Genomic DNA, 26,097 nt, shown 5'->3' with positions numbered 1-26,097 from the left:
GTTTAAAAAATGGGGTAAGATCATAGATGTGGATCTAATAGTGTCTGAGTTGGCAAGCTAAGATCCTCTGTTGAGGCTGGGAAACATGACTTCTAGTTCCACTGCTGTAATGTTCATGCATTTATTGCTAAATAATAATTGTGCAAAAGATACTCCAGTTTTTGTGGACTTGAATTCAAATGGACATTTTCCTATCAAGTCCAATATAGTTGGCCATAGCATGATTGATGATCTCAATGACTTTTGCATTACTATAGCAGGAGGAGAATTTTCCTTACACTCTTTGGCTTATGGAGCTGAGGAGGAAAAGCATCCCACGTCTGCTATTCCCAGAGTGTGGGCTGGTATTACATTATTATCAAAAAAGTACACACCCTTAGCAATGCCTCCTGGCAGCCCAAGAGGAGTACCTGTGAAGGACTATAGCAGTTCCAGAAAGTATGCTTCCTAAACTTTTCTTTTACCTGTAAATTTTAAAATTTATTTGCTTCCCATCTCTGAAGAAAAATTATGTGATCGTAACCTTACCTTACATGACTGAAGAGCCCTGTGAAAATATTAATACCTTTTCTCATCCTGCAACATACACAGATTTAATTTCTATGTTGTAAATATTATCTTAAAGAATAAAAATAAGCAAGAGTACAAGGAAATCTCAGATTATAGTATATGAAAACTGAGCTGAATTTTGAGGATTTATTGTGTTTCTGATATACAAACAAGTGAAAATCTTTGTTCTAGTATGTTCTTGATTTCAGTTCTTGCTGAACTTTTTAAGTGTTTGGATGTTGTTTCTGCCATATGGTGTGATATGTGGTATTGCAATCTTACTGCCTCATTCTTAAACAAAAGAACCCATTTAACCAATGCTTAGCAAGTATAGAAAATTTAATTGCTAAATCAGAAATTAAAAAGTGAAATAATTTATTGCCTATAATCCTTATTAGCCAAGTTAACTGGTCTGAGTTCTGCTTCGATTTATGACAGTTTGGCCCTTTTTTAAGATAGCTTACCTTCCTTGGATTAAATACAGAGAAGGCATGCAGGAGCCCTGGTACACAAAAAATTGCTTAGTGTCTGAACAGATGATTACAAGCAATTCCATTTATTAAGTTTAATAATTTACTGTTTCCCAGAGTATTGTTAAAGTGGAGAGACCTGCCTTGCTTTTACAGTAGGGAAGAACTATACCCAGGTGTTACCACAGGTCAGCTGATAAGGAGTACCTTGCTGTCAATAAGTTCACTGTTTGTCTTTCTCTGTCCAAAGCCAACTTCCTCATTGCAAAACTCTGGCCTTCCCTGGAACTGGATAGACTAGCTTGAGTTTGAAGCAGTTCCAAACCTGAGTGGTGGAGCTTTTAGTTAAGGAATATCAACAAGGAAGAAATAGAGTAAAAAATAAGTAAATCTTTACATGAGTTACATTGTAGATCTACCCCTACATAAGTAAAATATGTCTTACACTGTGGTAACTAGAACTCTGCTAGATATACATCTAATGCAGTCTAAAATTTGCTATCATGTGTAATCCTGGCAATAGCAATAAGGCCAGGCTCAGTGCAGCAGAGTCAGTGGTGTGGTCAGCTCAGGAAGGCAGCTTTAAAGCTCTCAGAGCTGCTCAAAGCTGTCAGTGCTTCAGGGCACATGTACCTGTACATCCTTGCAGGAAAAGGGTTGTTCTGGCAGTGGGTGTGTGCCAGTTTACTGGATTCCATTCCCACTTGGCTCAGCACTGTTGGATTGTTTGCAAGGTATTCAAGGCACCTCTTAAAAATATATCAGTGACCTGGCGCTTGACTATTTTGAATGTGGGTGTACCCCAAAGGTTGCAGTCTGGCCTTTGGTATACATTTGGTTCTGGGTAAAGGAAGGCAAACTTTCTAGTCTTTACTTGGAAGTGATTCACACCATTCTCACTCATTTGTACAAGTCTCCAGATTAACAGTACTTACTAGTTGCCCTCTGAACTAGTTGTTCCTGCTTAAGCCTGGATAGTCCTTCTAGCTGCCTGCCATGAAAACTGACAGCTCATTTTCTACACCCTTGAGGTCTTTTATTCTTAGCTGTTTTTCTTGAGAGAAGAAACCCAAAATTGTATTGATTCAAGTGGATGTTGTTTCTAAGTACAGCATTTTGTATACTACCACTCACCTTCTGCTGATTCACTGAGGATATTTCATAGCCATACTTTAAATATCAGTTTGACTTTACCTATTAGCCAAAATAGGTTAACAGATCCTGTAAATGCCATACTGACACTTCCCCACCAACTATTCATATTTTGAAGTATTTCTCAGGAGGCAAGTTGCAAAGCAATTTTGTTACATACTAGGATCCAAGGGACAACTCAGTGGTCTGTTATTGACTTCTTTTTGTTCAAAACCTTCTTGGAAAACCCAGTTGTAGGAGGTGGAATGATGGTGTGAAGTGAAAGAGCTGCCCTAATGGGAATTCCCAGGTTGGAGGATCTGCTGTAAGACCCAAGGGGACAAAACCGACATAGAACAGTGCCTGATGGTCACATTCTTCTTTGTTTTGAGTTTCCCTGATGAATTTTGGGAGAAAAAGGTAACCACATTTTTAAATAAATTCTATATGAACTCTGCAGACTGTAGTAATTAGATGTGTGATAATGACCTTGTGTCCATATTTAATAATTTAGTTATGCATTTAAACTGTTCTGTTAAAGCTGCTTTTTTTTTGCCATGATTAAAGAATCTTTGTTTCACTGAGCCCAGTATTAATGTATTCCAGATTCTTTTTCTTCAGAAGAGTAACAGATGTTCACAGTTTGGTGCAATTTTCAGATGAGCAATGCTGTTTATAATGAATTTTCCTGAGACCACCCAACTCATTTCAGTTGTAACTTGAACTATGCCCAAGTGTTGATCTCAAGAGATGTAAAAGAGATGTAATAATTCTGTGCCCCACCCAGTTCAAAACACATGACTTAGTATAGATGGAATTTAAATATGTATGCTTCCAATCTACATAGAAAGCTGAAGTTTTATCTTGTATGCCATGAAAAATGGTGGTGGAAATAACATTCTTGCTTTAATTAATCAAGTATTCCAGAATTAACTAAAATAATAAGACAAAGATGAACAAGTGAAAAACCACAGCCCACTAATTAAAACCAAAGAAACTGAGATTTATTCTGGAAAATGCAGCTTTATTAAGCACCAAAAAAAAATAGAAATATAGCTTGGGATGAGGTGTGGGGATGTGACACAATGCATCACGTCTTGTCAGAAACAGCTGCAATAAATTTTGTGCTACATTAACCAAAATATAGTATGATTTAGACCTGTCTCTATCCAAGCCAATATATTTAATGTCAAATATTAAAAAAAAAAAAAAAGGTTAATAGCATTTAGGGATATTATAAAACAAGTATTGAGGAACTTTGACTGACAGAAAATGAAGCTTCAATTCATATTTCTGCATTTATAAGAAATCTCAAAGACTTAATTATATCAGTTGGAAGAACTCACAAAGGAAGAAAGAAGCTCTGAATGACTTGAGACTATGAAAATTAAACAAACAGTTCTGAATTGACATTAATTGGTACTGAATGAACAGGTTTTTTTTCTTTCCTGACATTCATTGTACCTTATATTTAACATTTAGTGCAGTGTTATTTTGAGATTATAAACTGAGAACTCAGAAAAAATAATTGCACTGAGAGGTTCCCATGGCAACCATAGTGTGCAAATTATCTATGTGAACATTATGATCAGGGTAATGTCACGCCCTGGTATTGAGCCTTGCTGTTTGGCAGGTATGTATTTTACAACATGAATTAAGTGATAAGTGTAGATAGTTATAAATGGCATTAAAATAAATTATCTGAATTTAATTTTTTTTTAGCAAGAGAATTGCTCTCCAGTGTGATGCAAGGAATTTCTTTAATTTTTTTGAAAATACCTTGTCTGGAGGGGTCTGAGCTGCGTATAGAAAAACCATGTAGAAAATGATATGGTTTTAGGGACTATAAATACTCAGCCTTATCCTTTGCCAGCACTCATTCTCCAGTCAGAACTCCAGGGTTTTCATAAATGTGTGCAGTTGTGTCCCAACAGCCGATGTGTGAATGCAGAGACTGACGGGATGCTGTGATCCCCCTGCTCTCAATGGCTTTTGTGTTTGCTTAGCTGCTTGCCAGCAATGAAGATGCTATTTCAGCATCTTCCTTTCAGCTGAAGCCAGAAATACCAAATGCAAAGGAAACAGTGCTGCTGTGAATACTGTAGAAAGAGAGGATTTGGGATTTTTTTTTGTGAAAAATAAATAAATTCATTAATCATTGCACCTCACTGTTATCTTTTTTTCTCTTTCTCTTTCTCAACTAGCAGCTTAAGGGCAAACTGCCTCTTCAGTAATTCTTGTGTGCTGGTTGCTAATGAAATTCTACACTTTCTCATTTGGAAATGAAAAAATATTTTGTCAGTGCCTTGGTTACACATGCTGTGGTAGATATTAGAAACAATCTGCTTTTTATAGTCTTATAATAGTCTTGACTTGAATACATGCCTGACTTTTGAAGAGTGACCTGTCTTGCTTTACAACAAAAGACTTATGCTTTTAAGCCTGAACTTAAAATCTTCTCAATCTCCACTTTTTACTTAGTTTTAAAATAATCTTCTGGGAAAATCAGTTACTTGCTTTGTTATTGTTTGGACTTCTTTTTCTGTTTTTCTTTACGAAAATAAAAGAAATATTGAAACTTATAGTAGAAAATGTATGGGATGTAACCTTCATTGCTGCTCTAGCTCTGTTTCCTGGGAAACGGATCAGAGCAGCATGAAATTTATCTAAAGCTCCCAGATCCGGTGCAGGAAAAGTGAAGGCAGGTCTGAAAACTGTCTTTTGAAGCAATGACTGCTAAGGACCTCTTACAAAGCTGTGGTGTCAGAGTTTTGTGGGGAGAAGAGTCTGAGTGAAAGCCAGGGAGCCTTTTGGTGGGTCTGCAGAATGCAAGCTTGGAGAAATTCTCATCTGTGCAATTTGACAACCTTTGCTTACAGTTACTCAGGAAAGCTGTCTTAACTTAGACAATCCATTCCCATGAGGGCCACAAATAGTTCCTGGGGTTGCCAGATTGCTTGTGGTCAGGTATTTGCAAAGGTGCTTGGAAGTCCCCAAACTTCTGCCACCTGGGCTGTGAGCATGGACAGGTGTGGTTCCATCTGCACAGGGGGCAGCTCTGACCCTCTGAGTGCTGCCTCTGCTTGTCCTGGTTTGGGAGGGGAAGAACAGCTCTAAATCCTTTAGTCCTGTAGGTCTTTACCCACAATTTAAGTACAGATGTGCCACTATTTACCTGTGGAAAAACATTTGGCTTCAGAGTTCTGGATTTAGGAAATAAAAGCAGAGAATCCAAGTATTGTATATTTGTCAGTAGTTTGTAATGATGAAGCTTCCTGGTGTTACCAGTAAACCACAGTGTCACATTTTGCTACTGGAGCTATTATCAAAATTGGACTCACGCTATCTTCCTATGGGTAGGAAGATTAGATTAGCACATGCATCAGTTTGGCAAAAACCCCACATTAACTATACTTATTTCTGCTCTTGATTTTTCTGAAAAGTTCATATAGCCTGGCCATGACTGTGTATTTTTTTAATTTGCCACCTTCTTTAAGGCCTTTTTTGTCTTGCCTTAAAAGTAAGGCTTCCATGTGTCTCCTTTTTGTGATCTTAACTTCGTGTTCTGCTGATAATAAATGGAAGCTAGAACTGGTTGAGATTTTCCATCAGAAGGAATTCCAACCAGAAATGTCTGTAAAACAAATTCAGCAAGAAAAGAATTCTTTAAAAAATAACCTTTTTAATAGGAAAATCAAAACATACTATTCTGTTGCGTTTAGTTCAACCTGATTTGCCATATTTATGTAATTCACCTCAAGGATTTTATCTTTGAGTCAGTTGAATAAACAAAGCTCTGGAAACTGTATGGCACACTGAAAAGATTTTTGATTGTAAATTTTGCAAAACTTTTTTCCCCTGAAGAAAATGAAGTGAATTTCTCCAAAAAGGGCTGACGTAAGCACATTTAGCCTGTGTTTCCAAAAGCTGTTCCAAACCAAGAATGTGCTTACAGGTGTTTGGTCAAGTGTTGAGATGCTCCTCTCCTCCCATTTTGAAAGGGATAAATATGTTATTCAATCCTTGTCATACTAAGAAATAGCAAGCAAGGGAAGGCTATTTTAAAAAGAAAGATGCAACTTTTTCTAGTCCAGTAAACCCTAGAGTTTGATGTTGGCTTAAAAACAAGCAGGAGATGCAGGAAGTCACAGGAAGAAGTGAGAGTGTGGTTTTCTTGCACACCAGTACTAACAAGCATTAGAAAATATTCATAACTAAGACTAGAAATCAAGATTTTTTTAAAAAAAGGTAACATTTATATTTTTATTTTGTTATAACCAATTTCAAAATTTTATCTTTCTTCTTTCAGAATGATCAGTCTATGCAAGATATGCAGATAATTGGAGGAGATGATCTTTCAAAGCTGACTGGCAAGGTTTGTTTATTTTATATTTAAGAAAGAAGGTAAATTCACTGAAAATACTTGAGAAGAGCTGTATATTTTTTGTCAGATACTAATACTGGAATCAAAGTTATTTATTCTTCTGTATTAAATTGCTGTGATGCCAGTGTTTTCAGATTGCAGATGCCCAAAAAGGTCAGAATGTTGCCTCTCCATCCTTGTGCAGGATTTCCCAGTGGTTATACATGTACCATCAGTGAGACTGTGGGCAAAATTTGTGCTGTAATGTTTCCCCTTAGCTTGTTTATGTCATGGAGCCTTGGTGTGTACAAGCAAACTGCACAGTGCATATCTCTGCTGAATTCAGCATATGTGTTTAATACCATTTTGCCTACTGCACAAAATTCACTTGAGGAGCCTTTCACTCAGAGAATCAAATGGGATTTTTAATTTCAGCATCAGGCTGGCAATATGACTGAATCTGCACTAAGCTTGAGCCTTGTGATAAGGAGAGAAAGTGGTTTGAGGCAGTGAAAAGGCCATTTTCATCCAACCATGGTAATACAAAGCAGTACTTTGAAGAGGAAGGAAGGCTGATTTCATTAGGCAAATGGTCTGTGTGGCAAATGGTCAAAAAATGGATTCTTTACTTATGCATTAAGGCAACATAATACTTATCTTGTTATTTGTACTGTATGTGCAGTCACTGTCTTATTAGGTGGTTCTAGATAGTATCAGTTTCTTCAAAGCACTCAAATGGAGCAACAGCAAACTCATTTGTTTTGTTGTACTATAGCACACAAGAAGAAGAAGAGGAAAACAACTTTAAATATTTCATTAATATTAAATAGGGTTTGATGCAACTAGAACTGAAATTTAAAAAATGCTGTTATACTCAGAATATTTTAGTGATATGTATGTACTCAATTTACACTTCTAAATACTCCTGCTGGGTGTTGTTTCCTAATTACCACTAAAGTGTTAATCATATTCTGGGGAAATATTAATTAATTTGCTACTTTCTAATATTCAAACACTGGAGTTACCTGTTTTTCTGTGATGATTTTGCATATGTTTCTCTGCCTCACAGGCAGAACTGGCGGTGCATCTTACTTAACATTTCTTTTTTTGCACATAGTTCAAACACTTTCTAAACTTCCAGGCCCAGCTCTCCTTCCTCATCTTCCAATCCCAAATTTCCTTGATTAATGGTTGCAGATATTATTTCCAGATATGATATTTCCAGTTTCACTTGAATTCACTGGGCAAAGCATTATTTTTTGCAAGACTATTGTGTATTTATCTGTATCCACATGTGTATGAGAGAGAAGGAAGGTTTCACCCTATTTTGTCCTGCTCTTATCAAAAATTAAGTAAATTTTTTCTTACAATGAAAATCCTGGTAATCTTTTTCTCAGTGGCATGGCTCTCCTGTTCCCAGGTGTGGAATGGGACACAAAATTTGGCTGTTGGGAGGCTGAGAGATACTTGGGGAGAAAACTGAGCAGCAGCATAGTTTAAGATAGCTGGGCAACGAGGCTGGGATCTAGGGTAGGTGTGAGGCAGCTGCTTTGGGAATAAATTGCTGCTCAGGAGGGGAGCCCAGTGCTGGGTATGAAGGCTGAAGTGGGGCAGGAAGGGAGAGCTGGGACTGCCAGGGGAGCAGATGTCCCTGTTTGGGCCTGTTTGGTGTTTGTTTGTATGTGGGGCTGTCTGTGACACAGCTGAGGTAGGAATAATGAAATAGCATTTACTAGAACACGTGAGAACAGGGTTCCCTTAAGACTGATTTTACCGACTGAAAAGCTGGAATGCAAAGCTGAGGCTCAAATGCTCATGCTTGCATGTCTAAAGTTGGATATGTGAAGGAGTGGCCTTATGTCCACAGATGCCAACTCCTCCATCTGTTGTTGACTTCAGCAGTTAGAGCAAGTATTCAGCACATTTTACTAATGAGCCATTTGTGGGTTGATTCAGAGCCTCCTACAGGCCATGTAAATCTTTTCCTTGAAGTGTTTTTAGTACCTCTCTTTAGCTGCTGCCTTTTAAAACTGCTGGTTCAGTAGTCATCCAGTGTCACTGAGTGAATTAGTTGAAGACTTACTCAGAAAATTCAACTTTGCTATCGAGCAAGCTGTGTTCTTCCTCTGCCTGCTGGAGTGGTTAATAAGAAAAGATTGTAATGATATTGAAAAATTAATATACTAGGTAAATCTCATTAACTTACTGATCATGGAAGGTGTTTTCAAAAGCACAAGTGTGGGCTTGGAATATAAGTTCCATTATGTTTCTGTAAAGTTGAAAAGTATCAATAAAAGTAAACAGTTTTGAAAAGTAAACAGTTTTCTTTTACAGAGAAAAGATTCTGAGATTTTGATGTTGAATTGCCTTTCATTAAGTAATAATACCTGGAACCTCAGCTAGCCTATAATCTCAGTGAAGAGCTAAGGCATGTTTGCTGCCTATTGGAAAAACAGAGTGAACATGCTGGTATATAATAATGTTGGGTTTTTTTTCTGAGAAAGCTTAAAGAAAGCAGAAAATTTTAACAGCTAATTAGAAAGAGGCTGTTAAGGAATAGTTCTTAGCTCTGTTAATAGCTCTTCAGAATAATACCTCCTCTGTACTTCTGTACAATATGCTTTTGTATATAAAATTATTATAAGCCCGGCAAAAATGTATAATGACCCAAACCACAGAAAAGAGAAATGTTATGAGAGTTGGCATATAGACCCAAACTGCCCAAATTGTTACCTGAAGAAAATCATCCCCCATTTGAAATTATTCTTCTGTGAAGAAGGTCACTGAGGCAAGAATGAAGTTTTCCATGGCACAAATCACTAATTAAGGTACTTGAATAATGAAGCCTGATATAGCTTAACACTCTAATGCTTTGTAAGCATTTCTATCCAGAAAAAAAAATAATTTAATAATCTCTCCTTTAATCATGTAAGTAGTGAACATAAAGTTTCTCAGTATCTGATTTCATAGTAAAGTAGTTAGTTTTCAAAGTTGCTTTAAAGCTGAAATACTCACTTGGGTAAAATTTATCATTAATGTTTGCAAAGGGGAAAACATTTTGAAAATGGGAGATAATCAATTACTTTTCAGAAATCTGTTTTACAATAAGATGGCAATGAAAATGTATGGAGATGAGGTGAAAGAACAAATAATATAACTCTGCTTTGTATCAATACTGTAACCATCCTGTATAATACTGTAAAAATTCCTAACATATTTTCAACCATTTGTGACATTTGAGCAAAGTAAATTTTAAAGCATCTAGAAACTTCAGTAAGTTCAACTGTACCAGAGTTGTGAGTAGCACTGCCATTTATCTCTTATATTTGTATGCATGTATGTTTTGTCTGAGGAGCTTAGGAGCTGGTTTTGTAGTCCAAAATCTCTGATGACAGGAATAATTCTGAATATCACTCCATATGTAAAATATGTGATGTAACCTTTCAAAAAGCTCCTATACCACTTTCTCCTTGCAAGTGAGACAAGTTAGATAAAATAATAAATTTAAAGTTTATATATTTTTGCAATTAAATACTTATTACAGTTGTATAATATATTTGATGTCAAACTTAGATCCATGTATACTGTCATATATAGAAATATGCTATTTCTATATAGCCTAGAAAGTGAACAAAAGAATCATTATTAGTTTTTAAGTTAATAAGAACTTTGAATTGAGACAGAGTAGTTATACAGTTAGTACTATACACTTATGGAGCCAGTGAATTTCAAAAATTCTGTCAATGCTTATGTTCTGTATGAATTCCCCTTGTACACATTAAGTACATGTTGTTGACAGCCAGTGGTTCTGTCATTTTCAGTGAAGTGTAGGTCATAAGTAGCCATCAAGAAAAAAGGAAAGTGAGTATTTGTGTTTTCTCTACACTTTGTTGTATTAGTTTGAGCACTGCATCCTCACTCTGATGGTCTCCTAAAATGACTGATCAGCTCATACAAAAAAGAACTTTCACTCAGAAGAAGATATCCTCCATGCAGCTCTTCTTAATTCCTTCTGGCAGGATTTTTGCTATAAAATCTCCAAACTTCTTTTATAGGTCTTGCCTAAATCAATTTATCCACTGTCTACCATTTTCTTGCCCAGCTTGTCATTTGGGAAGGTGTTCCAGGAGCATAAAGCATTTTCACTTTCTTCTCTTATGCCTCTCATTTCATTCCTATTTTATTGAACCATTTTCTATGCATGCCATAGGCTCCAGCAACAGTTCAGAGAGCTGTCTTTCCAAGTGTGCTGAAAGATGTGGATGAGCCCAACAGAAAAGATGAAAATCAGACATATGTGGCTTTTTCTAGAACCATGTAGAAAGTTCCTAGCTAGATGTCTCATTTTACAGAAGTTTTTCATATTATCTTCTGACATTGTGATGAAGTGTTAATATCTGTGAATTTCATCCCTGTGTGCATAACATAAAATTATTTCATTTCTCACAGGAGTCCATTTAGCTACCTTTGAACCTCTTCACTGAAACTTTATGCATTTTTATTTAATTTTTATTAGATGGTGATTCTTCAGCTTTATAGCACTATCATAAAATGTCTTGTTTAACTACTGGTACCTGAGGTTCCCCAAATGCAATGCTAAGAAAGCAAGTACTGCATGTGTGATGAGTAAACTGATAATCCATTAAAAATTCAGTTTGAAGAATCACATTATCAATTTATGTAATTCTGATGATATGGAATACACATGAAAAGGTGTCTTCAGAAAGAATTTACCTGAAAATGTAGACTACTGAATGGAAGTTTATCTAAAGGGAATCAAAATACACTATATTGTTGCTTTTTATCTCCTTACTGTCATAAAACAAAAAAAAGAAAGTAGAGATTGATAAAAAAGAGATTTTGTGGGGGGAAGGTGGTAGGGCTTTTGGGTTGGTTCTTTTTTTTACAAATATGCTTTCACTTTTAGAAGCGGACAAATAAATGAACTCACCTTTTCTTGACACTGTGTATTCATGCATACTTTGCAAGCTGGTATAACTAACAGCATGTTACAAGTACTCCCAAGTAGTTTAAAAATAGTTCTATCCAAGAAAGAGACAGGAAGGAACTCAGGCTATCAATGGGGATTTGAAGATAAAAGCATTTCCATCATCCAAATTATGCCAATCTTCCCACATTATGGTTCATTTTTTTCCCTTTGTTTTTTTCCTTCCCAGGACAGTTAATTGGCCTGATCACAAACAGGGCTTTGTTTAGAGATTCCTTTCTCTTAAGGGCTAAAAGCATCCTCTGGGTGATTAGAATGAAGGGTCCTGAATGATAATTTCTTCACTACACTACCTACAGTGTATCTTTTAAACTACCACCAATTTTGATTTAGAGGCTTGATGGAGAAGCCTCCATATATCAGGCATGTTATATCAATAGTCAACTGTCATCACTGCTAAAATGGTGAACCTAATTTTCTTTTGTGAATGTGAGCAGTTTTTTGTCTTTTACTGTGCCCTACTGGATTAAGCTGTTTGCCATTGTCAAATTTATATTGCCATATGGTTGCATATTTGCCTATCACACAGTCATTACTTAAGCTTCTTTTAGATAAACTAATCCATTGGAAGCCTGCTGTACAGTACTGGCATACTGTAGGATGTAAATGAGACAAAGTTTGAAGGTGGAATTAACAACATGAAATTATTAGTAGGCAACTGATATAGTTGGAAGAAATGAAATTTCAAGCATGCAGATCCTTCTGTTGGTCTGAATAAAATCAGCTAACATAAAGCTAAGTACAGATTGGGAGAAACTCTTTATTTTAACCTAATGTGGTAATCAAACAATTTGGGATAAGAGAAGCAATTGCCCTACATAATCACCTGCCCTGTGACCAAGGGGCAGATAAAAATGTTAAGAATTCCTCTGAGCTAAAATAAGAGAGGAAATTATCAGCTGTGGAGCACTGATAAATGAGTTGAAGGGCAGCTGCAGTGGAGGATTATAATGTGCTGTAAAGCCACTATTTTATTCAGTCCATGATTTTGAGTGCATACAGCAGTTCTGAATTTTTGTTCCCAGGCTCAGCTGTTGAAGGTATTTTGTGGTCTCTCTCAGGCTGTGGGCTGAAAGGTCAAAGTTCTTTTGTGAAAAATGTTCCCCCACTGGGAAATGGGCTGTTAATTAAATAAAAGCTATTACTTCCTGCTACAAACCTTACTTCACTCTAAGGTATTTTTTGAAGTTCTCAAATAATTTTTCTTTTCTCAGTTTTAAGTTCTTTCTGTTCTTTTCTTTCTGTTAAAGAAAAAATCAGCTATTCTGCTGATTTTATGTTGCAACATGTAAGGAGAAAATACCCTCTTTATGTACCTACCTGATTTTCTTGCTATACATGTGTGGGCTGAGTTTGTCCTCGTAGCTGTAGTGTTGCATTAAATGAAGTTGTTTATTTGATTATTAAAGTGTAGTTTTGACTTTCAGGGAAATACTCCCCCTTTCTAAATGTGCAGCTTAGAATTTTTACCTTGTTAAAATTTCACATTTTATATTAATTCAAAGACACAGTTTTCCTCAAAGTCTTACTCCATGCTAACTTCAAAGTACTACTATTTCATAGCAGTTTTCCTTTGAAAACAGTCTTCCGAATGGAACATAAAATCCAAGTCTAGAAAAAAATTGTTATTCTTTTCCAGGAAGATGAAAAATAATTTCCATAGCACTTACTACTGTCAGGCAGGAGGCAGACATGCTCTCATTACTCTGCTTGGTCTTGTTAGCTGACATTGTTCCATTTATTACTGACCTGTGGGAAGGTAAACAATAGAAATGTATTGACTCAGTGCCGGAGTAGTTTTCATCTTACTGCAAGTCAGGATTTTTTTTTAATGTACTGTAAAAACAACATACTTTCCTGCATTGTATGTGTGTGGCTTTTAAAGGCAGTAAATAACAGATTTTCAATTTTTGCATGTTTTCTATTCATTATTTAAAAAATTAACATTCACAGAGAGTTTCTTTAGGATGAGAGAAAGATTCACATGCTACCTGGGGATTAGAAATTATTTCTTCCTTATTTTACATAGTACTAGTATTGTCAAAAACCTCCTTTTTCCAGATGACCCAAGACATGCTGCTATGGGCCATTTTTACTACTGTCTAGAAATGTATATTGCAAATGCAAATTTTATTTTTGTGGAGATCCAGCTCACACCACAAATATTATTTCTGCTCAGTTCAAGTGTTTATGTACAGAGTTGCAAGTTGTGTGTGCCCTGATCACTCAAAACCGGAGAATTTTAAACTCCACAGCACCCCTTTGCATTCAATACCACAGAGGACAATTTTAGGACCACTGCTCTTTAGTGTTTTTACAAAAGATCTGGACTCATGAATTGAATGTACATTTAGAAAATTTGCTAATGATGCTAAAACATGAGGGGCTGTGAACTCCCTCAGAGGCAGAGGGGCCTTACAGAGAAATCTGCATAGGCTGGAGAGCTGGGCAATCACCAATTCTATGGAGTTTAACAAGATTCTCCATCTGGGACAGGTTAGTCCCTATTATATGTAAAGACTGGGGAATGAGGTTAGTCCCTATTATATGTAAAGGCTGGGGAATGAGATGCTGGAGAGCTGAGCCATGGAAAGGGACCTGGGGGTCTTGGTCCATGGCCAGTTGAACCTGAGCCAGCAGTGCCCTGGCAGCCAGAAGGGCCAACCCTGTCCTGGGGGGCACCAGGCACAGCATGGCCAGCAGGGCAAGGGAGGGCATTGTCCTGCTCTGCTCTGCACTGGGGCAGCCTCACCTGAAGTGCTGGGGTCTGCCACAATGCAGGAAGGACTTCTGACTATCAGAGTGCGTCCAGGACAACCAGGTTGGTGCAAGGGCTCAAGGGCAAGACTTCTGAGGAGTGGTGAGGTCACTTGTGTTGTCCAGCCTTGGGAAGTGAAGGCTGAAGGGTGCATGCATCACAGCCTACAGGTTCCACAAGATGGGCAGTGCACACAGCTCTCTAGTGACCAGCAACAGGACAGGAGGAAATGGAATGAAGCCATATCAGGGGAAGTTCAGATTGGACTGTTGGAAAAGGTTCTGCATTGAAACTGTGTTCAAGTCACTGGAACAGGCTCCCCAGGGAAGTGGTCGGGATCTGAAGCCTGTCAGAGTTACAAGAAGCAATGGTCAATGTCATATGGTTTAGTTGTAGGTAGTCCTACAAAGAGCAGGGAGTTGGACTTGCTGGTCCTTAAGAGTCCCTTCCAACTTGTGTTCTTTGACTCTGTGTTGCACCAGCCTACCTTCTGCCAGCTACCTGGTAAAAAGCTGTGTAAACACGGAGTGAATCATCCAAATCTATGAGCTCCCAGCCATCCCTCTGATCTATCAGTAAGGGCAGCTGATTCTTGGCAATGTTGATTCTTTTGCAATGACTCAGTAGGAAGGTGTTTCGTTCTCTGAAGCCTGCATCCCTTTTTATTTGGACAATGTATAAACCTTTCCAGAGCATATTTTAAAAAACTGACTGTATTCTGTCTCACTCTAAGATATATTAGCATCCTTATTAGATTTCTGGATGTACTTCAGAGATTGTATTGGTGAAGATGGCTCTGCTCAGAAATTAAGCCATCTTTAGTCTAGTCAACATGTCAGTAAATATTCCTATATCCTGTTCTCTGAGTTTCAAAAGTAGACAGAGTCCAGAAGGCTGGATTACTTTTCTTTTCATGTGGTTTCCTTCTTTGTAATTGCTTCAAATATATCTGAAAGGACAAAACATTCTTGATCTATGTGATACTGGAGCTTCAAACACACATACTTGAGAAGGATCTTTTCTTCAGTGTTCTTTAGCTTCCTATTTGTCCAGCTATCAGTGACTGCTGCAGCACCACAAGCTGATGAGTTTTACCAGTCCCCTGCCCACCGGCTCACATGGGGACTTCACAGTGAAGCTGAATAAGGTCTTCCATATAACTGACCTTTCACAAGAGATGCTTGGTGCAGCCAGCTGTGCCTTTAGGATGATGGTGACATCACTGACAATGTACTAATTTGTTGTATCTATTGCATTTTTCTTTCATCCTCTGCTATCCATCTGATCAAGGATAAGCTATTCTATTTCAACCAGTTTTAGCTGGACGTCACCGCTATCTAGTCTGGGATGCTGTATATCAAAACATTTCTTGGCAGTTTGCTCTTCTACTCTGCTATTCCATCCCTTTTCTGAAATCTTCTATCTGTAGACTGCTTCAACAGTAGAAAGGCAGGGGACAGGCAGCAACACAGTCAGTTTTCCAGCAGAATATTTTGCAGGAGAGGGTTTGTATACCAGAGGATGGCAAACCACTCTGAATGCCTTCAGTTGTAAGCAGCAGTTAATGACTGAAATGTATGGAGACTTTAGGCACAGTAACCCTGTATAATGATAACAGAGATTAAAGTATCACTCTGAACAGTTAGGATGCCTGCTTACTTACAATTACAAAATGTTTTCATATCTAAATATTTTATAGTGGCTTTTCCACCGCCTTACCTACAGGATTCCACTGTAGTACAGAAAATCCTCTTCTGTGTTTAGGAAATAGTGAGAATGAGCATAATACAAAACAGTAACTGTGTTTTCTGGCCTAGACACCTTATAGGAACTTCCCCAGTCTATATGATTTGCAACAGTTGGACTCCTTGACTCTGTGGATGAGAGACAGTGTCCACCAAAATCCTTCCTTGTCAAGTTAGTCAGTAAACATGAGATCTTACACATCAGCTGAAGTCATGTGCAGGAGACTATCACTCCTATAACCAGACAAACCTTTGAGGCATATCTGGATCCATGTTAATCCTCTTTCCTTCATATGTGTCATTTGTGATGAGGAGACACAGACAGAATGAAATTTCTATTAGATGTGTAACTGGCTGCAAAGCTGTTCTCAAGAAACACTTAATTATGCTTCACTGTCAGACAGGATGCATTAAAGCACACTCTCCAGGGACTATACAAAATTTAATTCATGATTGAAAAGATGAAATTAGCATTTAATGGTACTCATACTACCTGGAAAAATACTACAAGATATTATGATCTTAAGAAATTATTTTAAGAATTTGGTTCAAAGAATGACATGTAACGACAATAAAGATGAATACCACCTTCTGTGTTTATACAGAAGTCATCTTTTGCATAAATGCAAGTGAGGGAGGACTGACTCAGCAGCAGTCCTGGAGACAAAAGGTGGATCACAAGCTGCACATGAGACACCAGTATATTTTTATAAAGGATGTAACTGTTGCACTGGGATACATAGAAAGGAAGATTATTTATAAAGCACACAAAGTGGTTCTTTTATTCCTCTTGGCACTGGAAAAGACTTTCTGGTTTGGAACACCACAACTGGAGAAGGATTCTGACCAACCGGACCAATTCCAGAGGAGAACAAAAGAGTGAACAAAAAGCTAGGAAATATAACTTGTGAGAAAACATTAAATAAATAGAGGCTGTTTAATCTGAAGAAGAGGAAACTGAGGAAATATGTCTCTCAAATATAGAAGAGAAAAGAGGAGAAAACAAAGCTTTTTCCATGTTCTGTTCAAAATAAGTTCAGGCCAAATATCAACAGAAGTTTTCTTATTATATTTTTGTTCTTAGATAATGAGGTATTGAGACATATTCCCTGGGGAGATTCTGAAGTATTCATCATGTTCTAGAAGAGGTAAATCAGAAATCTGTGAAGGATAGTTTAAAATTTCTGCTGTAGCCCAACAGACAATGATCTTTCATGGTCTCTTCAGACCCATTTTCTATTATGTATATGGTTATTTTTTCTCACAAGTTAATAGTAAGGACTGTGTAAGGACATACTCCTCCTTATTGCTTAACCCAAATTCCATGGCCAAGGAGGCTGCTGTCCTCTCATTCCATCCAACTTTGTGATTTCCACATGTGAGCAAGCAATCTTAATCTTAACAGAACAGCTGAAGCAACTGTGGTAGCAAAGAAACTTACTTGTCTGTGTATGAAATGTCCCAGGACTTTGCTTTTGTCTCAGTCTGTCACAGTGCACTAAGAGATGCACAAATAGATGCTAATGGTCATGACCTGTGTCCCTTGGGGCCTCTACTCACACCTGTGGCCACAGGAACACCAGCTTTGCCCTGGGCTCTTAGCCCATGACTGATCTGTGCTCTGTGGGTACCAACCTTCAGCTCAGCTGCATCCAAAGCTGAACATTACTGCAAACATTGACCCAGACCCTGACTCACAGACTGACTTTGTTGAACCTGTCTCAGGACTATGGACCTGCCTTGAGATCTGTGGGCTGTGATCATGGTTACTCTCATTGGGCCTGGTACTAAAGGGTTCATTTCCATTTTTAGTTCTGGTGAGGTTCTTTTCTTGTCAACTCTTTTGCTCTCTCCCTATATCATGTGTGTGTGTGTGTGTGTGTGTGTGTGTATAAACAAATCAATATTTACAGGTTCCTTGGGGTGGTTATGCCATTACTCCTGCACATTATCTTCAGGTGTCCACTGACTGAATCAAGTAATTTCCTTATGCCTCAGACCCAGGTGTCCTGAGCTAGTCCTCAGAAGTGTTCTTCTCAATTATGACTTCATACAGGAAGCCAGATGAGATCCAAATTGGTTTTGGATCCAAATGGTTTCCTTCAAAAACTATGTTCCTACACACCTGTCATGAGCTTCTCCTGAACATGGTTTTGGTTCTTCATCCTATCTAGACAACTGATATACTTCCATTCTTTCTTGAAGGGAGAAGTTTCTAGAGAGAGGATATCTTCAGACTTTTGTTGTTAAGAAGCCTTTAACTTTTTGCCTTCACAGGACTAGCTTGAGATCCAAAGTTGTTTGTGTCAGCAGCTGAGAGGTTGAAAGTCAGGAGTGCCGAGCAGGATAACCACCAGTGAAACCTGTTATGAAAACACCAAAAAGGAGCCTCCCTCCAAGATTAATATACATTCCACCAGAGCTCAGTCTAAATTAGTGGCTTTCTTGAGTGGTATCTCCATTGCTGACATTTGCTCAACTGCTGCCAGGAGTTCCCTCCACACCTTACCAAGTGTTTTGCCATTTCAGAAGCATCCAGGTATAATACAGTGTGTGGTAAAGTGTTTCTGCAGTGCTTAATGCATGAAGTATGCCATGTTTCCCTACCAAGCACTGTGAGTGTTAGGAAGAGCTGCAGTATGAATATAAATATGGATAATCTATATTAATAATTTCTGGTTTGAAGTTTAAAAATTATTTACGTATCAGTTAACGAAGCTGTTAAAGGTGTGCTGGTTGTGAGCATGCTCCTGTTACACACTCCTTCTCTGTGTGAGTCTCTCTTACAACTCTCAGCCTTGGGTTTCTGTTATGGAAAAGGAAGCTAAACAGTCTCCATGTTATGTACATAGCAAAGCAGCCAGCCTGACAGAAAGGAAGTGGAATGTAAGCGAGGCTGGTGGACACTGCATGGATATGAAACTATGTGGTCTCGAGGTTTTGCAGGACACACAGCGTGCGCATCCATGTAAGTGTATACACTGATAGATAGATAAAGGTATTTGTGAAATAACTTTCTTCTTGCCACTGCAGGTTTCACTTCAGAAAGTAGATCTTAATGCAAGATTGTAAGAGTCCATCCTTTTGATCACGCATATGGTCATGCCTACTAATAAATAGATTTTTATTTATTCCCATAAGGACATTGCATCTTAGTATTGCTTTTAGTAGAAGAACTGAAGTCTCCTTAGACACTGTACTTCCTGGAACAGAACCATTTCAGCAAAAAAGATTCAGCCTGTGTGATGATACTGTCATAAAGCTTGACGTCATGCTCTTGGCTGGGCCACTCCCCTTCAAATAATTCTGATTTCAGCAGCAGGATGTGAAGAGAAAGAGGGTGCTTTGCAGTATGACAGTGGGTGTTACAACTTGGCCTCGAATCCTTTACTGTGAAGTTGCCCGGGTGTGGGTGGAGGAAAGAAGAGCATTTATTTCAAAGAAAGAATATTATTGCTGCATTCTCATACTAACATTGGAAATAGTATTTTAGTGAACTTTAGGGTACACTGCAGTACACAGCTAGAGACGCTGGAATGAAGTAAAGCTCATCCCATTTGGATTTCTTCCATCTAATTTTATTTTCCAAAGCTACATCCGTTCTTGGACAAAGAGGATAATCTAGACAGAGCTGAATTAAGTTGTGGTCCCTGACTGCAGGGCTTGCTCTTATGGCTGGCTCTTTTTCAGGGCATAAAAATGAAACAGGAAACTCCTTGTGTCCTACTGTGTTGTACATATGTAGCTGGACCTATCTTCATTTCTCTTTTTTAAACATTTGTTTCTTTTACTATGTGAATATTATGTAATTGTATTCCTTTTTGTTTGTTCTTCCAGAATGTTCTAATTGTGGAGGTAAGCTGCGTGCTTCTGTCACATTGTACTTAGATAAAGTCACACAGCCAAATCATGATTGGCTGTTCAGTTTCTAAATCCTGTCTGTGTTTATACATCTCTCGCTGGGAGGTGGTGAAAAGGGAGAGGGGTTGATTTGCTTAATGGCCTCTCAGTCTTTTTGCAATTGCATGACAGATCAAACTACATTGCTGTCACTCTAACTGGTGTTCTGCCTCGTGATACCCAGGAGTCTTTGTTTCTGCCTCATTTGATTTGTTCTTTCTGTGGTTTCATCAACTCCTGTTCTTCAAGTTGTTCTGTTCCTTGGAGGACAGTGAATCAACTGCAGTGATGCCCTTCATTTCTCAGGTGCATGACTTTGAAATAATGGCCCTGCATATGCTTTACAGCCCCAGGGTTGTTCACAGTCTGGTTGGGAGTGTCAGTCATTCCCTCAAGGCCCCAGCTCCTGTATCCAGCTCCCCACCCAGCAGTGTCCCTGGGGGACAGCCCATCACAGAGCTGTTGCTGATGTAAGTCAGCAGTGTTCAGTTGTAGAGGGAAAGAAAATGTCACCTCACTGGTGCTACAAATTCTCATATAATTAAGATAGGTGATTCTCTTTCAAGATATTGAATAAGGAACTGGGACAGCTAGAGCACATTGGGATCTGCCTGGCATTTCAGAGCCAGTTTGCTTGTGTGGGAAGTAAGCTGGACAGTGTAATGAACTGTATACTGTTGAAATTTCTTCTCTTAGCAAAGGATGGAAAAAAAGCCATCAGCTACAGAGATAGCTGGCTACCTGAATAGCTGCTAAGAACTCCAATTTACTCATTCCAGCTGCTTTAACAGAAATTAAAAATATCCACAGCAAATTTCATATTAAACAACTGGAGGGCAGAGACAAGGTATTGCTAATCCACCCCCAAAGTTCAGATCAACAACTGCACTCCATGGTCAGTTTTCTAGCCAGGTAGATCTCATTGATATTGGATATGGCAGCTCTGGAGAAATCCCATTTGTACTGTGCTAATAAAACAAATAGGGCAGATTTAGCCCCAGCATGGAGACACGGTGACATACTGTGATCTCAAGCATAATATGAAAAGTCTAATCCCTGCCTCCTTGCATAGCCCAGTAGAGTCATCTCCAGTCCTGAGTTACATCCCAAGTACTTGCAACACAGCTGTTTTCAAGAGGAAGTGGACAGTCCTTGAACTGATAATTTTATGAATAGAAAGTGCTTGCTTCAAACAGTGTAAGCTCAATTATAGCTTTTTTGGATGTGGTTTACAATGCACTGGAAAAAAAAAATTTCTACAAAATAAGAATGTGAAACTTCTCAGTCATTGTCCAGATTTCCTTCTTTCAGCTTTCCTTTGTATTTTACTTACTTTATTTTTCTTGTTTTATAAGGATATTGTCGGAACTGGAAGGACCATGAAGGTTCTGCTTAACAATATAGAAAAATACAAGCCAAAAATGATTAAAGTGGCAAGGTGAGTAAAACAATCACAAAATTTAGTAATTAATTAGTCTAGTCCAGCATATTTTCCAGAGTATATTCCCATTCAGACATCCTGGTTTAATTTGATGCTGCAGTATGAAGGAGAGCTGCACAGAGGAGCTGCCTGGGTCACTAAGGGGAGGGTGAAGGAAAGGAGGGGAAATGCTTTTGTATTGTTTTGCCTTGGCAATGATCCTCCAGCCCTTTCAAGACTGGCACTGATGGACTGGGGAGGGGAATACACCCAGCTCTTCCCTGCAATCAGGATGTTGTCAGGAAGAGAAACAGAACAAGAACAGGGACTCACGTGGCTCAGATTTTTGATAAAGGGAATAGTTTTATGTGGGTTATTCAGTTACATATCTAGATTTAAATGGGGTTTATTTTATTTTTAATTACAGTTTGTTGGTGAAAAGAACATCTCGGCCTGATGGGTACAGACCAGATTGTAAGTGTTCTGAAAATCTCTGCTTGACAGTTGAAGTTACCACTACTCTGTCACTTGCCTTTCATCACATTCTATGGACTGCTAGAAGCATTGTAAAATACCAATTGTCAGTGGGTCTGTGGGATACAATGGAAGGATTTGCATAATTGTCATTTGGGAAACCTACCCAACTTAGGTTTTCTGGAGATATACTAACTTTACTGGGAAATTTTGAAAGGGTTTAATTTTATCAATGAAAGGTGAGTGTTTTATCTTCTGTGTCTGACAAATAATATCGAAGAGAATATCCATTTCTTCTTTTTCCTTCCTCATTGCATCTCTCTGGAGGAGCTGCAGGATTCCATCTGAGCATGAAAGGTGTTTTATTGTGACTAACTAGTCACAAGTTTTACTTTTTTTTTTCAGAAAAGCACTTCTATTTTTTAAAGTATTATTGTTCAAAGGGAAAACACTAATATTGTAATTAAATCCCACCCCCTAAAAAGCAGAAGATAAATTGGGCTTTTTAAGCTTTCTCCTCCTGCTCGGTTTGCACCACACCAGCACCACTTCTCTTTAAATTACTGGTCCTTATACTGTGTTATGATGAAGCTGTAAATGGAGCTATACCAAGCAATTGTCATTTTAGACTTATTTAGAATAAATGATGTAATAACAGGTATGTGGCTAAATACGAAAAGAATAGATCCATCTAGAAGAGATCCACCAGTATTTGCTACTGAAGAAGTCTCTCTGGTCAGCTGAGCTGGGGAGGAGGGTAGAAGGAGAGTAGGCAGGTGAGTACCAGGAGGCAGCATGAAGGGTTTTGACTTGGGATGTGGGAGAGATGGAAAATTTAGGAAGCAAAAGTTACCTAAAGATTGGGCATGGCCGTGAGGTTTTAGCCCTGTTATCTGAACTATGATCCAAACATTCTGTTGTACAACTTTTTACACAGTGGAGTGGTATTTTTTAACATTTAGAATTTAGCCCAGTAAATGAAGGCATGTATTTGACTGGATTCACTAATGTTAAACATACAAAAGAGGCAATAAAATTACTTCATGAAGGGTAGCTTTAAATTTTTATGTATTAACTTTTGAATGAAACAAATTTTATCCTTGTTCATTCATAGCGTGATGAATTTTATAAAACATCAGAGATCTCTTTTGTAAATCACTGCCAGTGGTGTAGCATTTCCTCACTCACCTAAATTTATAATTCCAAAGTTATATAACCTCCAATCTTAAACAACGAAATAAATTCTTTACCTGAATACCTGCAGAATTTCTTATGTGGACCTATGTTTGTGTCAGTAAGATTGGTTTTTCCTCTAGTTATTTAGAGAACAATTTGGAAAGAGTCCAACTTGTTTTATGTAGTGCTGATATTGCACAGACCTTCACATTCAAAAAGATGCATGTCTGTGCTTGGCTTCAGGTGTGTGAGTTGTATAGCTGAGGTGCACTGCATGCATTTACTTTGCATGTGCCTGAATCTTCATAAGGTTGGGGCCTTAATCTAAAAGCATTTGACATGTTTTGGTAGCATAAAATACGAGATAGTTTTTGCTATTCTTAGCAGAAAATATATAGATCTCTGAAAGTTACTTCTGATTTAATATTCCACATTTTTTCATCATTACTGTGATACGGGACAGTAATCTTCACACATGCATACCAGTGGAGCTTCCAAATGCAAGCAGAATGTTCCAGCTCTGATTTTGGCTTCCTTCCACAATGTGCCAGTGATAATTTTATACAAAATTATCCTCTCCTCTCCTCTGACTGTTCACATCCCTTTCACAAGTACTCCCTGACTGGGAACTGGTTATGGGGCTACTGCTGACCATGATATCTCAGATTCAAAAGTAACATAGCCCCAACTGACTACATATAAGTAGAGTCTAGTTGTTGAGAACCACACATGAATTTAAGGACTTATAACTGCCACTGATCTTATACTGATGGTGTTTGTTATTTGTCTCACTACAGATTACGGATTTGAAATTCCAGATTTATTTGTGGTAGGTTATGCCTTAGACTACAATGAGCACTTCAGAGATTTAAACGTAAGTTTCCTATAAAAAAAATAGTTTAAGAAGTCACTGATCTACATTTTCCATATTTATTCTCATAAATATCCCACAATTTTTCTCCTCGTTGGGGCCCTGTGGAGGTGTGTCTTTGACGTGGTTGGGTTTTGGGATCCTTTCAGTGAGTGCAAAACTCCCTGCAAAACCTCAAATAATCCAAAGGAGTTCTTGCTCAGCACTGTGAACAGTTCCCTCCCCCTAAGAGTTCCCTAAATTTCCATCTTCTGTGAGCCTAGGGCTTCTCAGGTCCACCATTGCCAGTATGTGCAGAGACAGCAGCAAAAGTGAAACACAGGCACAGGTCAGACGGGTTGTCTGAATAATGTGTTGCCTGTCCCTTTTCTCAGAGAAGTGAGGATGGAAAAAAGGTGCAAATCTTTCCTTTGCTTCTTGTGGCACTCCTAGGGGAGTTTCTCAAAGCTGGAAATTCCAAGTGGGAAAACTTGCTGTAGCTAGAAAGTGAAATCAGAATTCACTTCCAGTTGTCTGGAAAGGAAAGAGTAATCCTAAGATCACTAGGTTGGCCAAGCCTAAGTATTTGTGAAGAGTTAATGAATAATTAATAATGTGCTCAACCATACTTTTGCAATCTGTTCTGTTTTTTTCAGCACATATGTGTTATCAATGATCATGGCAAAGCAAAATACAGAGTCTGAAGCAGTAACATCCACACCTGACTATTTCTGTGAAGCTAGAAATTTGACTACACTCCCTCAAGCATCTCCCAGAAAAGCAATTCAACTGGCTTGTGTGTCTTTCAACTCAGTATAATAAGGGCTTTACTCTAGAGATGCTGATGAATATTTACAGAAGTGAGAGGTCTTACCTAAAATGTGAAGCATAGGACTTTTACACTTATTACCTTTATTAAGTATTAAAATTGCCACTGAAGATGCCTTTTGCCTAATAACTTGTTTGCCTCAGGTCTCATTGTGAACACATCTTTTCTTTGGTCAGTTCTTCATTCCACCTATTGCAATTCATATACTTCACTGTGTTGCACAAGATAGTTCAAAAGTGCCATTCTGTACATGAGGATTATTTTATAAGATTTTATTGACTTCATCATGCAAAAATGAAAGCATTATTTTGACTTAATTCAAAAGTTTCAGTGGAAATTCTGTTGTTTTGCAGTTCATTACCCACTCTTCAAAACAAAATTTCAGCTCTCAGAATGTGCTGAATTAGAGTACAGGTCAAAATGAACCTTTGCAAGACACTGTTGATCCAAAATTGGAAGATATCATGGTTCTGGTATGCCATGCAGCCATAGATCTGACCTGTTTAATGTGCTGAATTTTAATCAAGACAAACCAATGCCAGGCAGGTTTGAATTTCTGCATGGTATCCCTTTCTTCTCTAGGATACAAACAAGTATAAAAATTAACAGTGTTCTCCTGAGCTTATATTCTTAACTAAACCTTATTAAGCACAAAAGTTTAATGTTAGTCAGACAATTATTCAGTTATGATTTGATTTTTGCAACGTGTCTAAGTAGAGACTTTTTGTAACCATCTGTCATCTTTGAGAATACAGGTCTGACAATGCTGAAGAAGGCTTGTATAGAAAAAAAAGAAAAATATATAGGAAAACACAGAGAACCGGTTAATGAATGACTGTTGTAGACTGTAGTCTCCTTCCTTTATAGATCATGTTTGAAGAAATTTGTGAGTTTTATGTACTGTATTAGCTGTGAAAAATTTAATTCTGTATTAAATATGTGTTCTTAACAACTTCCCGAGGGAAACCAATGCAAAGTAAGTAACTGTGTATCAGTGGCTTTCCTCTGAACTGTGAGAGGCAGATTGTTACTAGCTGCAGATTCCTATAAACTAATAAAGAAACATTAGGAATACTTATTACATTGCACAGTTGTTTGTTTTCCTGCTTCAGCATATTTTGCACATCCCATAAAAGTTTTTTTAAAAATATGTATTTGCCTGGTAAAATAAACATACCATAGGTATATATTCTCTATTTTATAAGCTATTGTTATTTGGATAAAATCCATGCATGATGTTAAGGGAATGAAAAAGATCAAAGAATTCTGGTGATTGCTACAGAAATGCCTTAGCTCATCTCTACTCCTTTAGCTTGTATTTTAAAAGAGTTCTGTTGAAAAGCTTTCTCTCAGAGTAAATTTCTTCTGGTTTAGAGAATAATGCATACCCTTACAAACCCTGGAAGAAGCTGCTGAAGAATTTA

General features: G+C 37.9%; 1 protein-coding gene across 1 annotated transcript in view; it reads left to right on the top strand.

Moving 5' to 3' along the window:
- PRTFDC1 (phosphoribosyl transferase domain containing 1) overlaps positions 1-25,702 on the top strand; it is a 41,889-nt gene extending 16,187 nt beyond the window's left edge. The window contains exons 4-9 of the mRNA XM_084204977.1: positions 6,460-6,525; positions 19,862-19,879; positions 21,280-21,362; positions 21,772-21,818; positions 23,792-23,868; positions 24,501-25,702. Coding sequence (XP_084061103.1) covers positions 6,460-6,525; positions 19,862-19,879; positions 21,280-21,362; positions 21,772-21,818; positions 23,792-23,868; positions 24,501-24,548 — 339 coding nt within the window. The 3' untranslated portion in view covers positions 24,549-25,702. The remainder of the gene's footprint in view (positions 1-6,459; positions 6,526-19,861; positions 19,880-21,279; positions 21,363-21,771; positions 21,819-23,791; positions 23,869-24,500) is intronic.
- The last annotated feature ends 395 nt before the right edge of the window (positions 25,703-26,097 follow it).

This window comes from Fringilla coelebs (genome assembly GCF_963513975.1).
Source record: "Fringilla coelebs genome assembly, chromosome: 1".
NCBI lineage: Eukaryota > Metazoa > Chordata > Aves > Passeriformes > Fringillidae > Fringilla > Fringilla coelebs.
The sequence above is the reverse complement of the archived record's forward strand: the minus strand, read 5'-3'. Positions and strand labels throughout refer to the sequence as shown.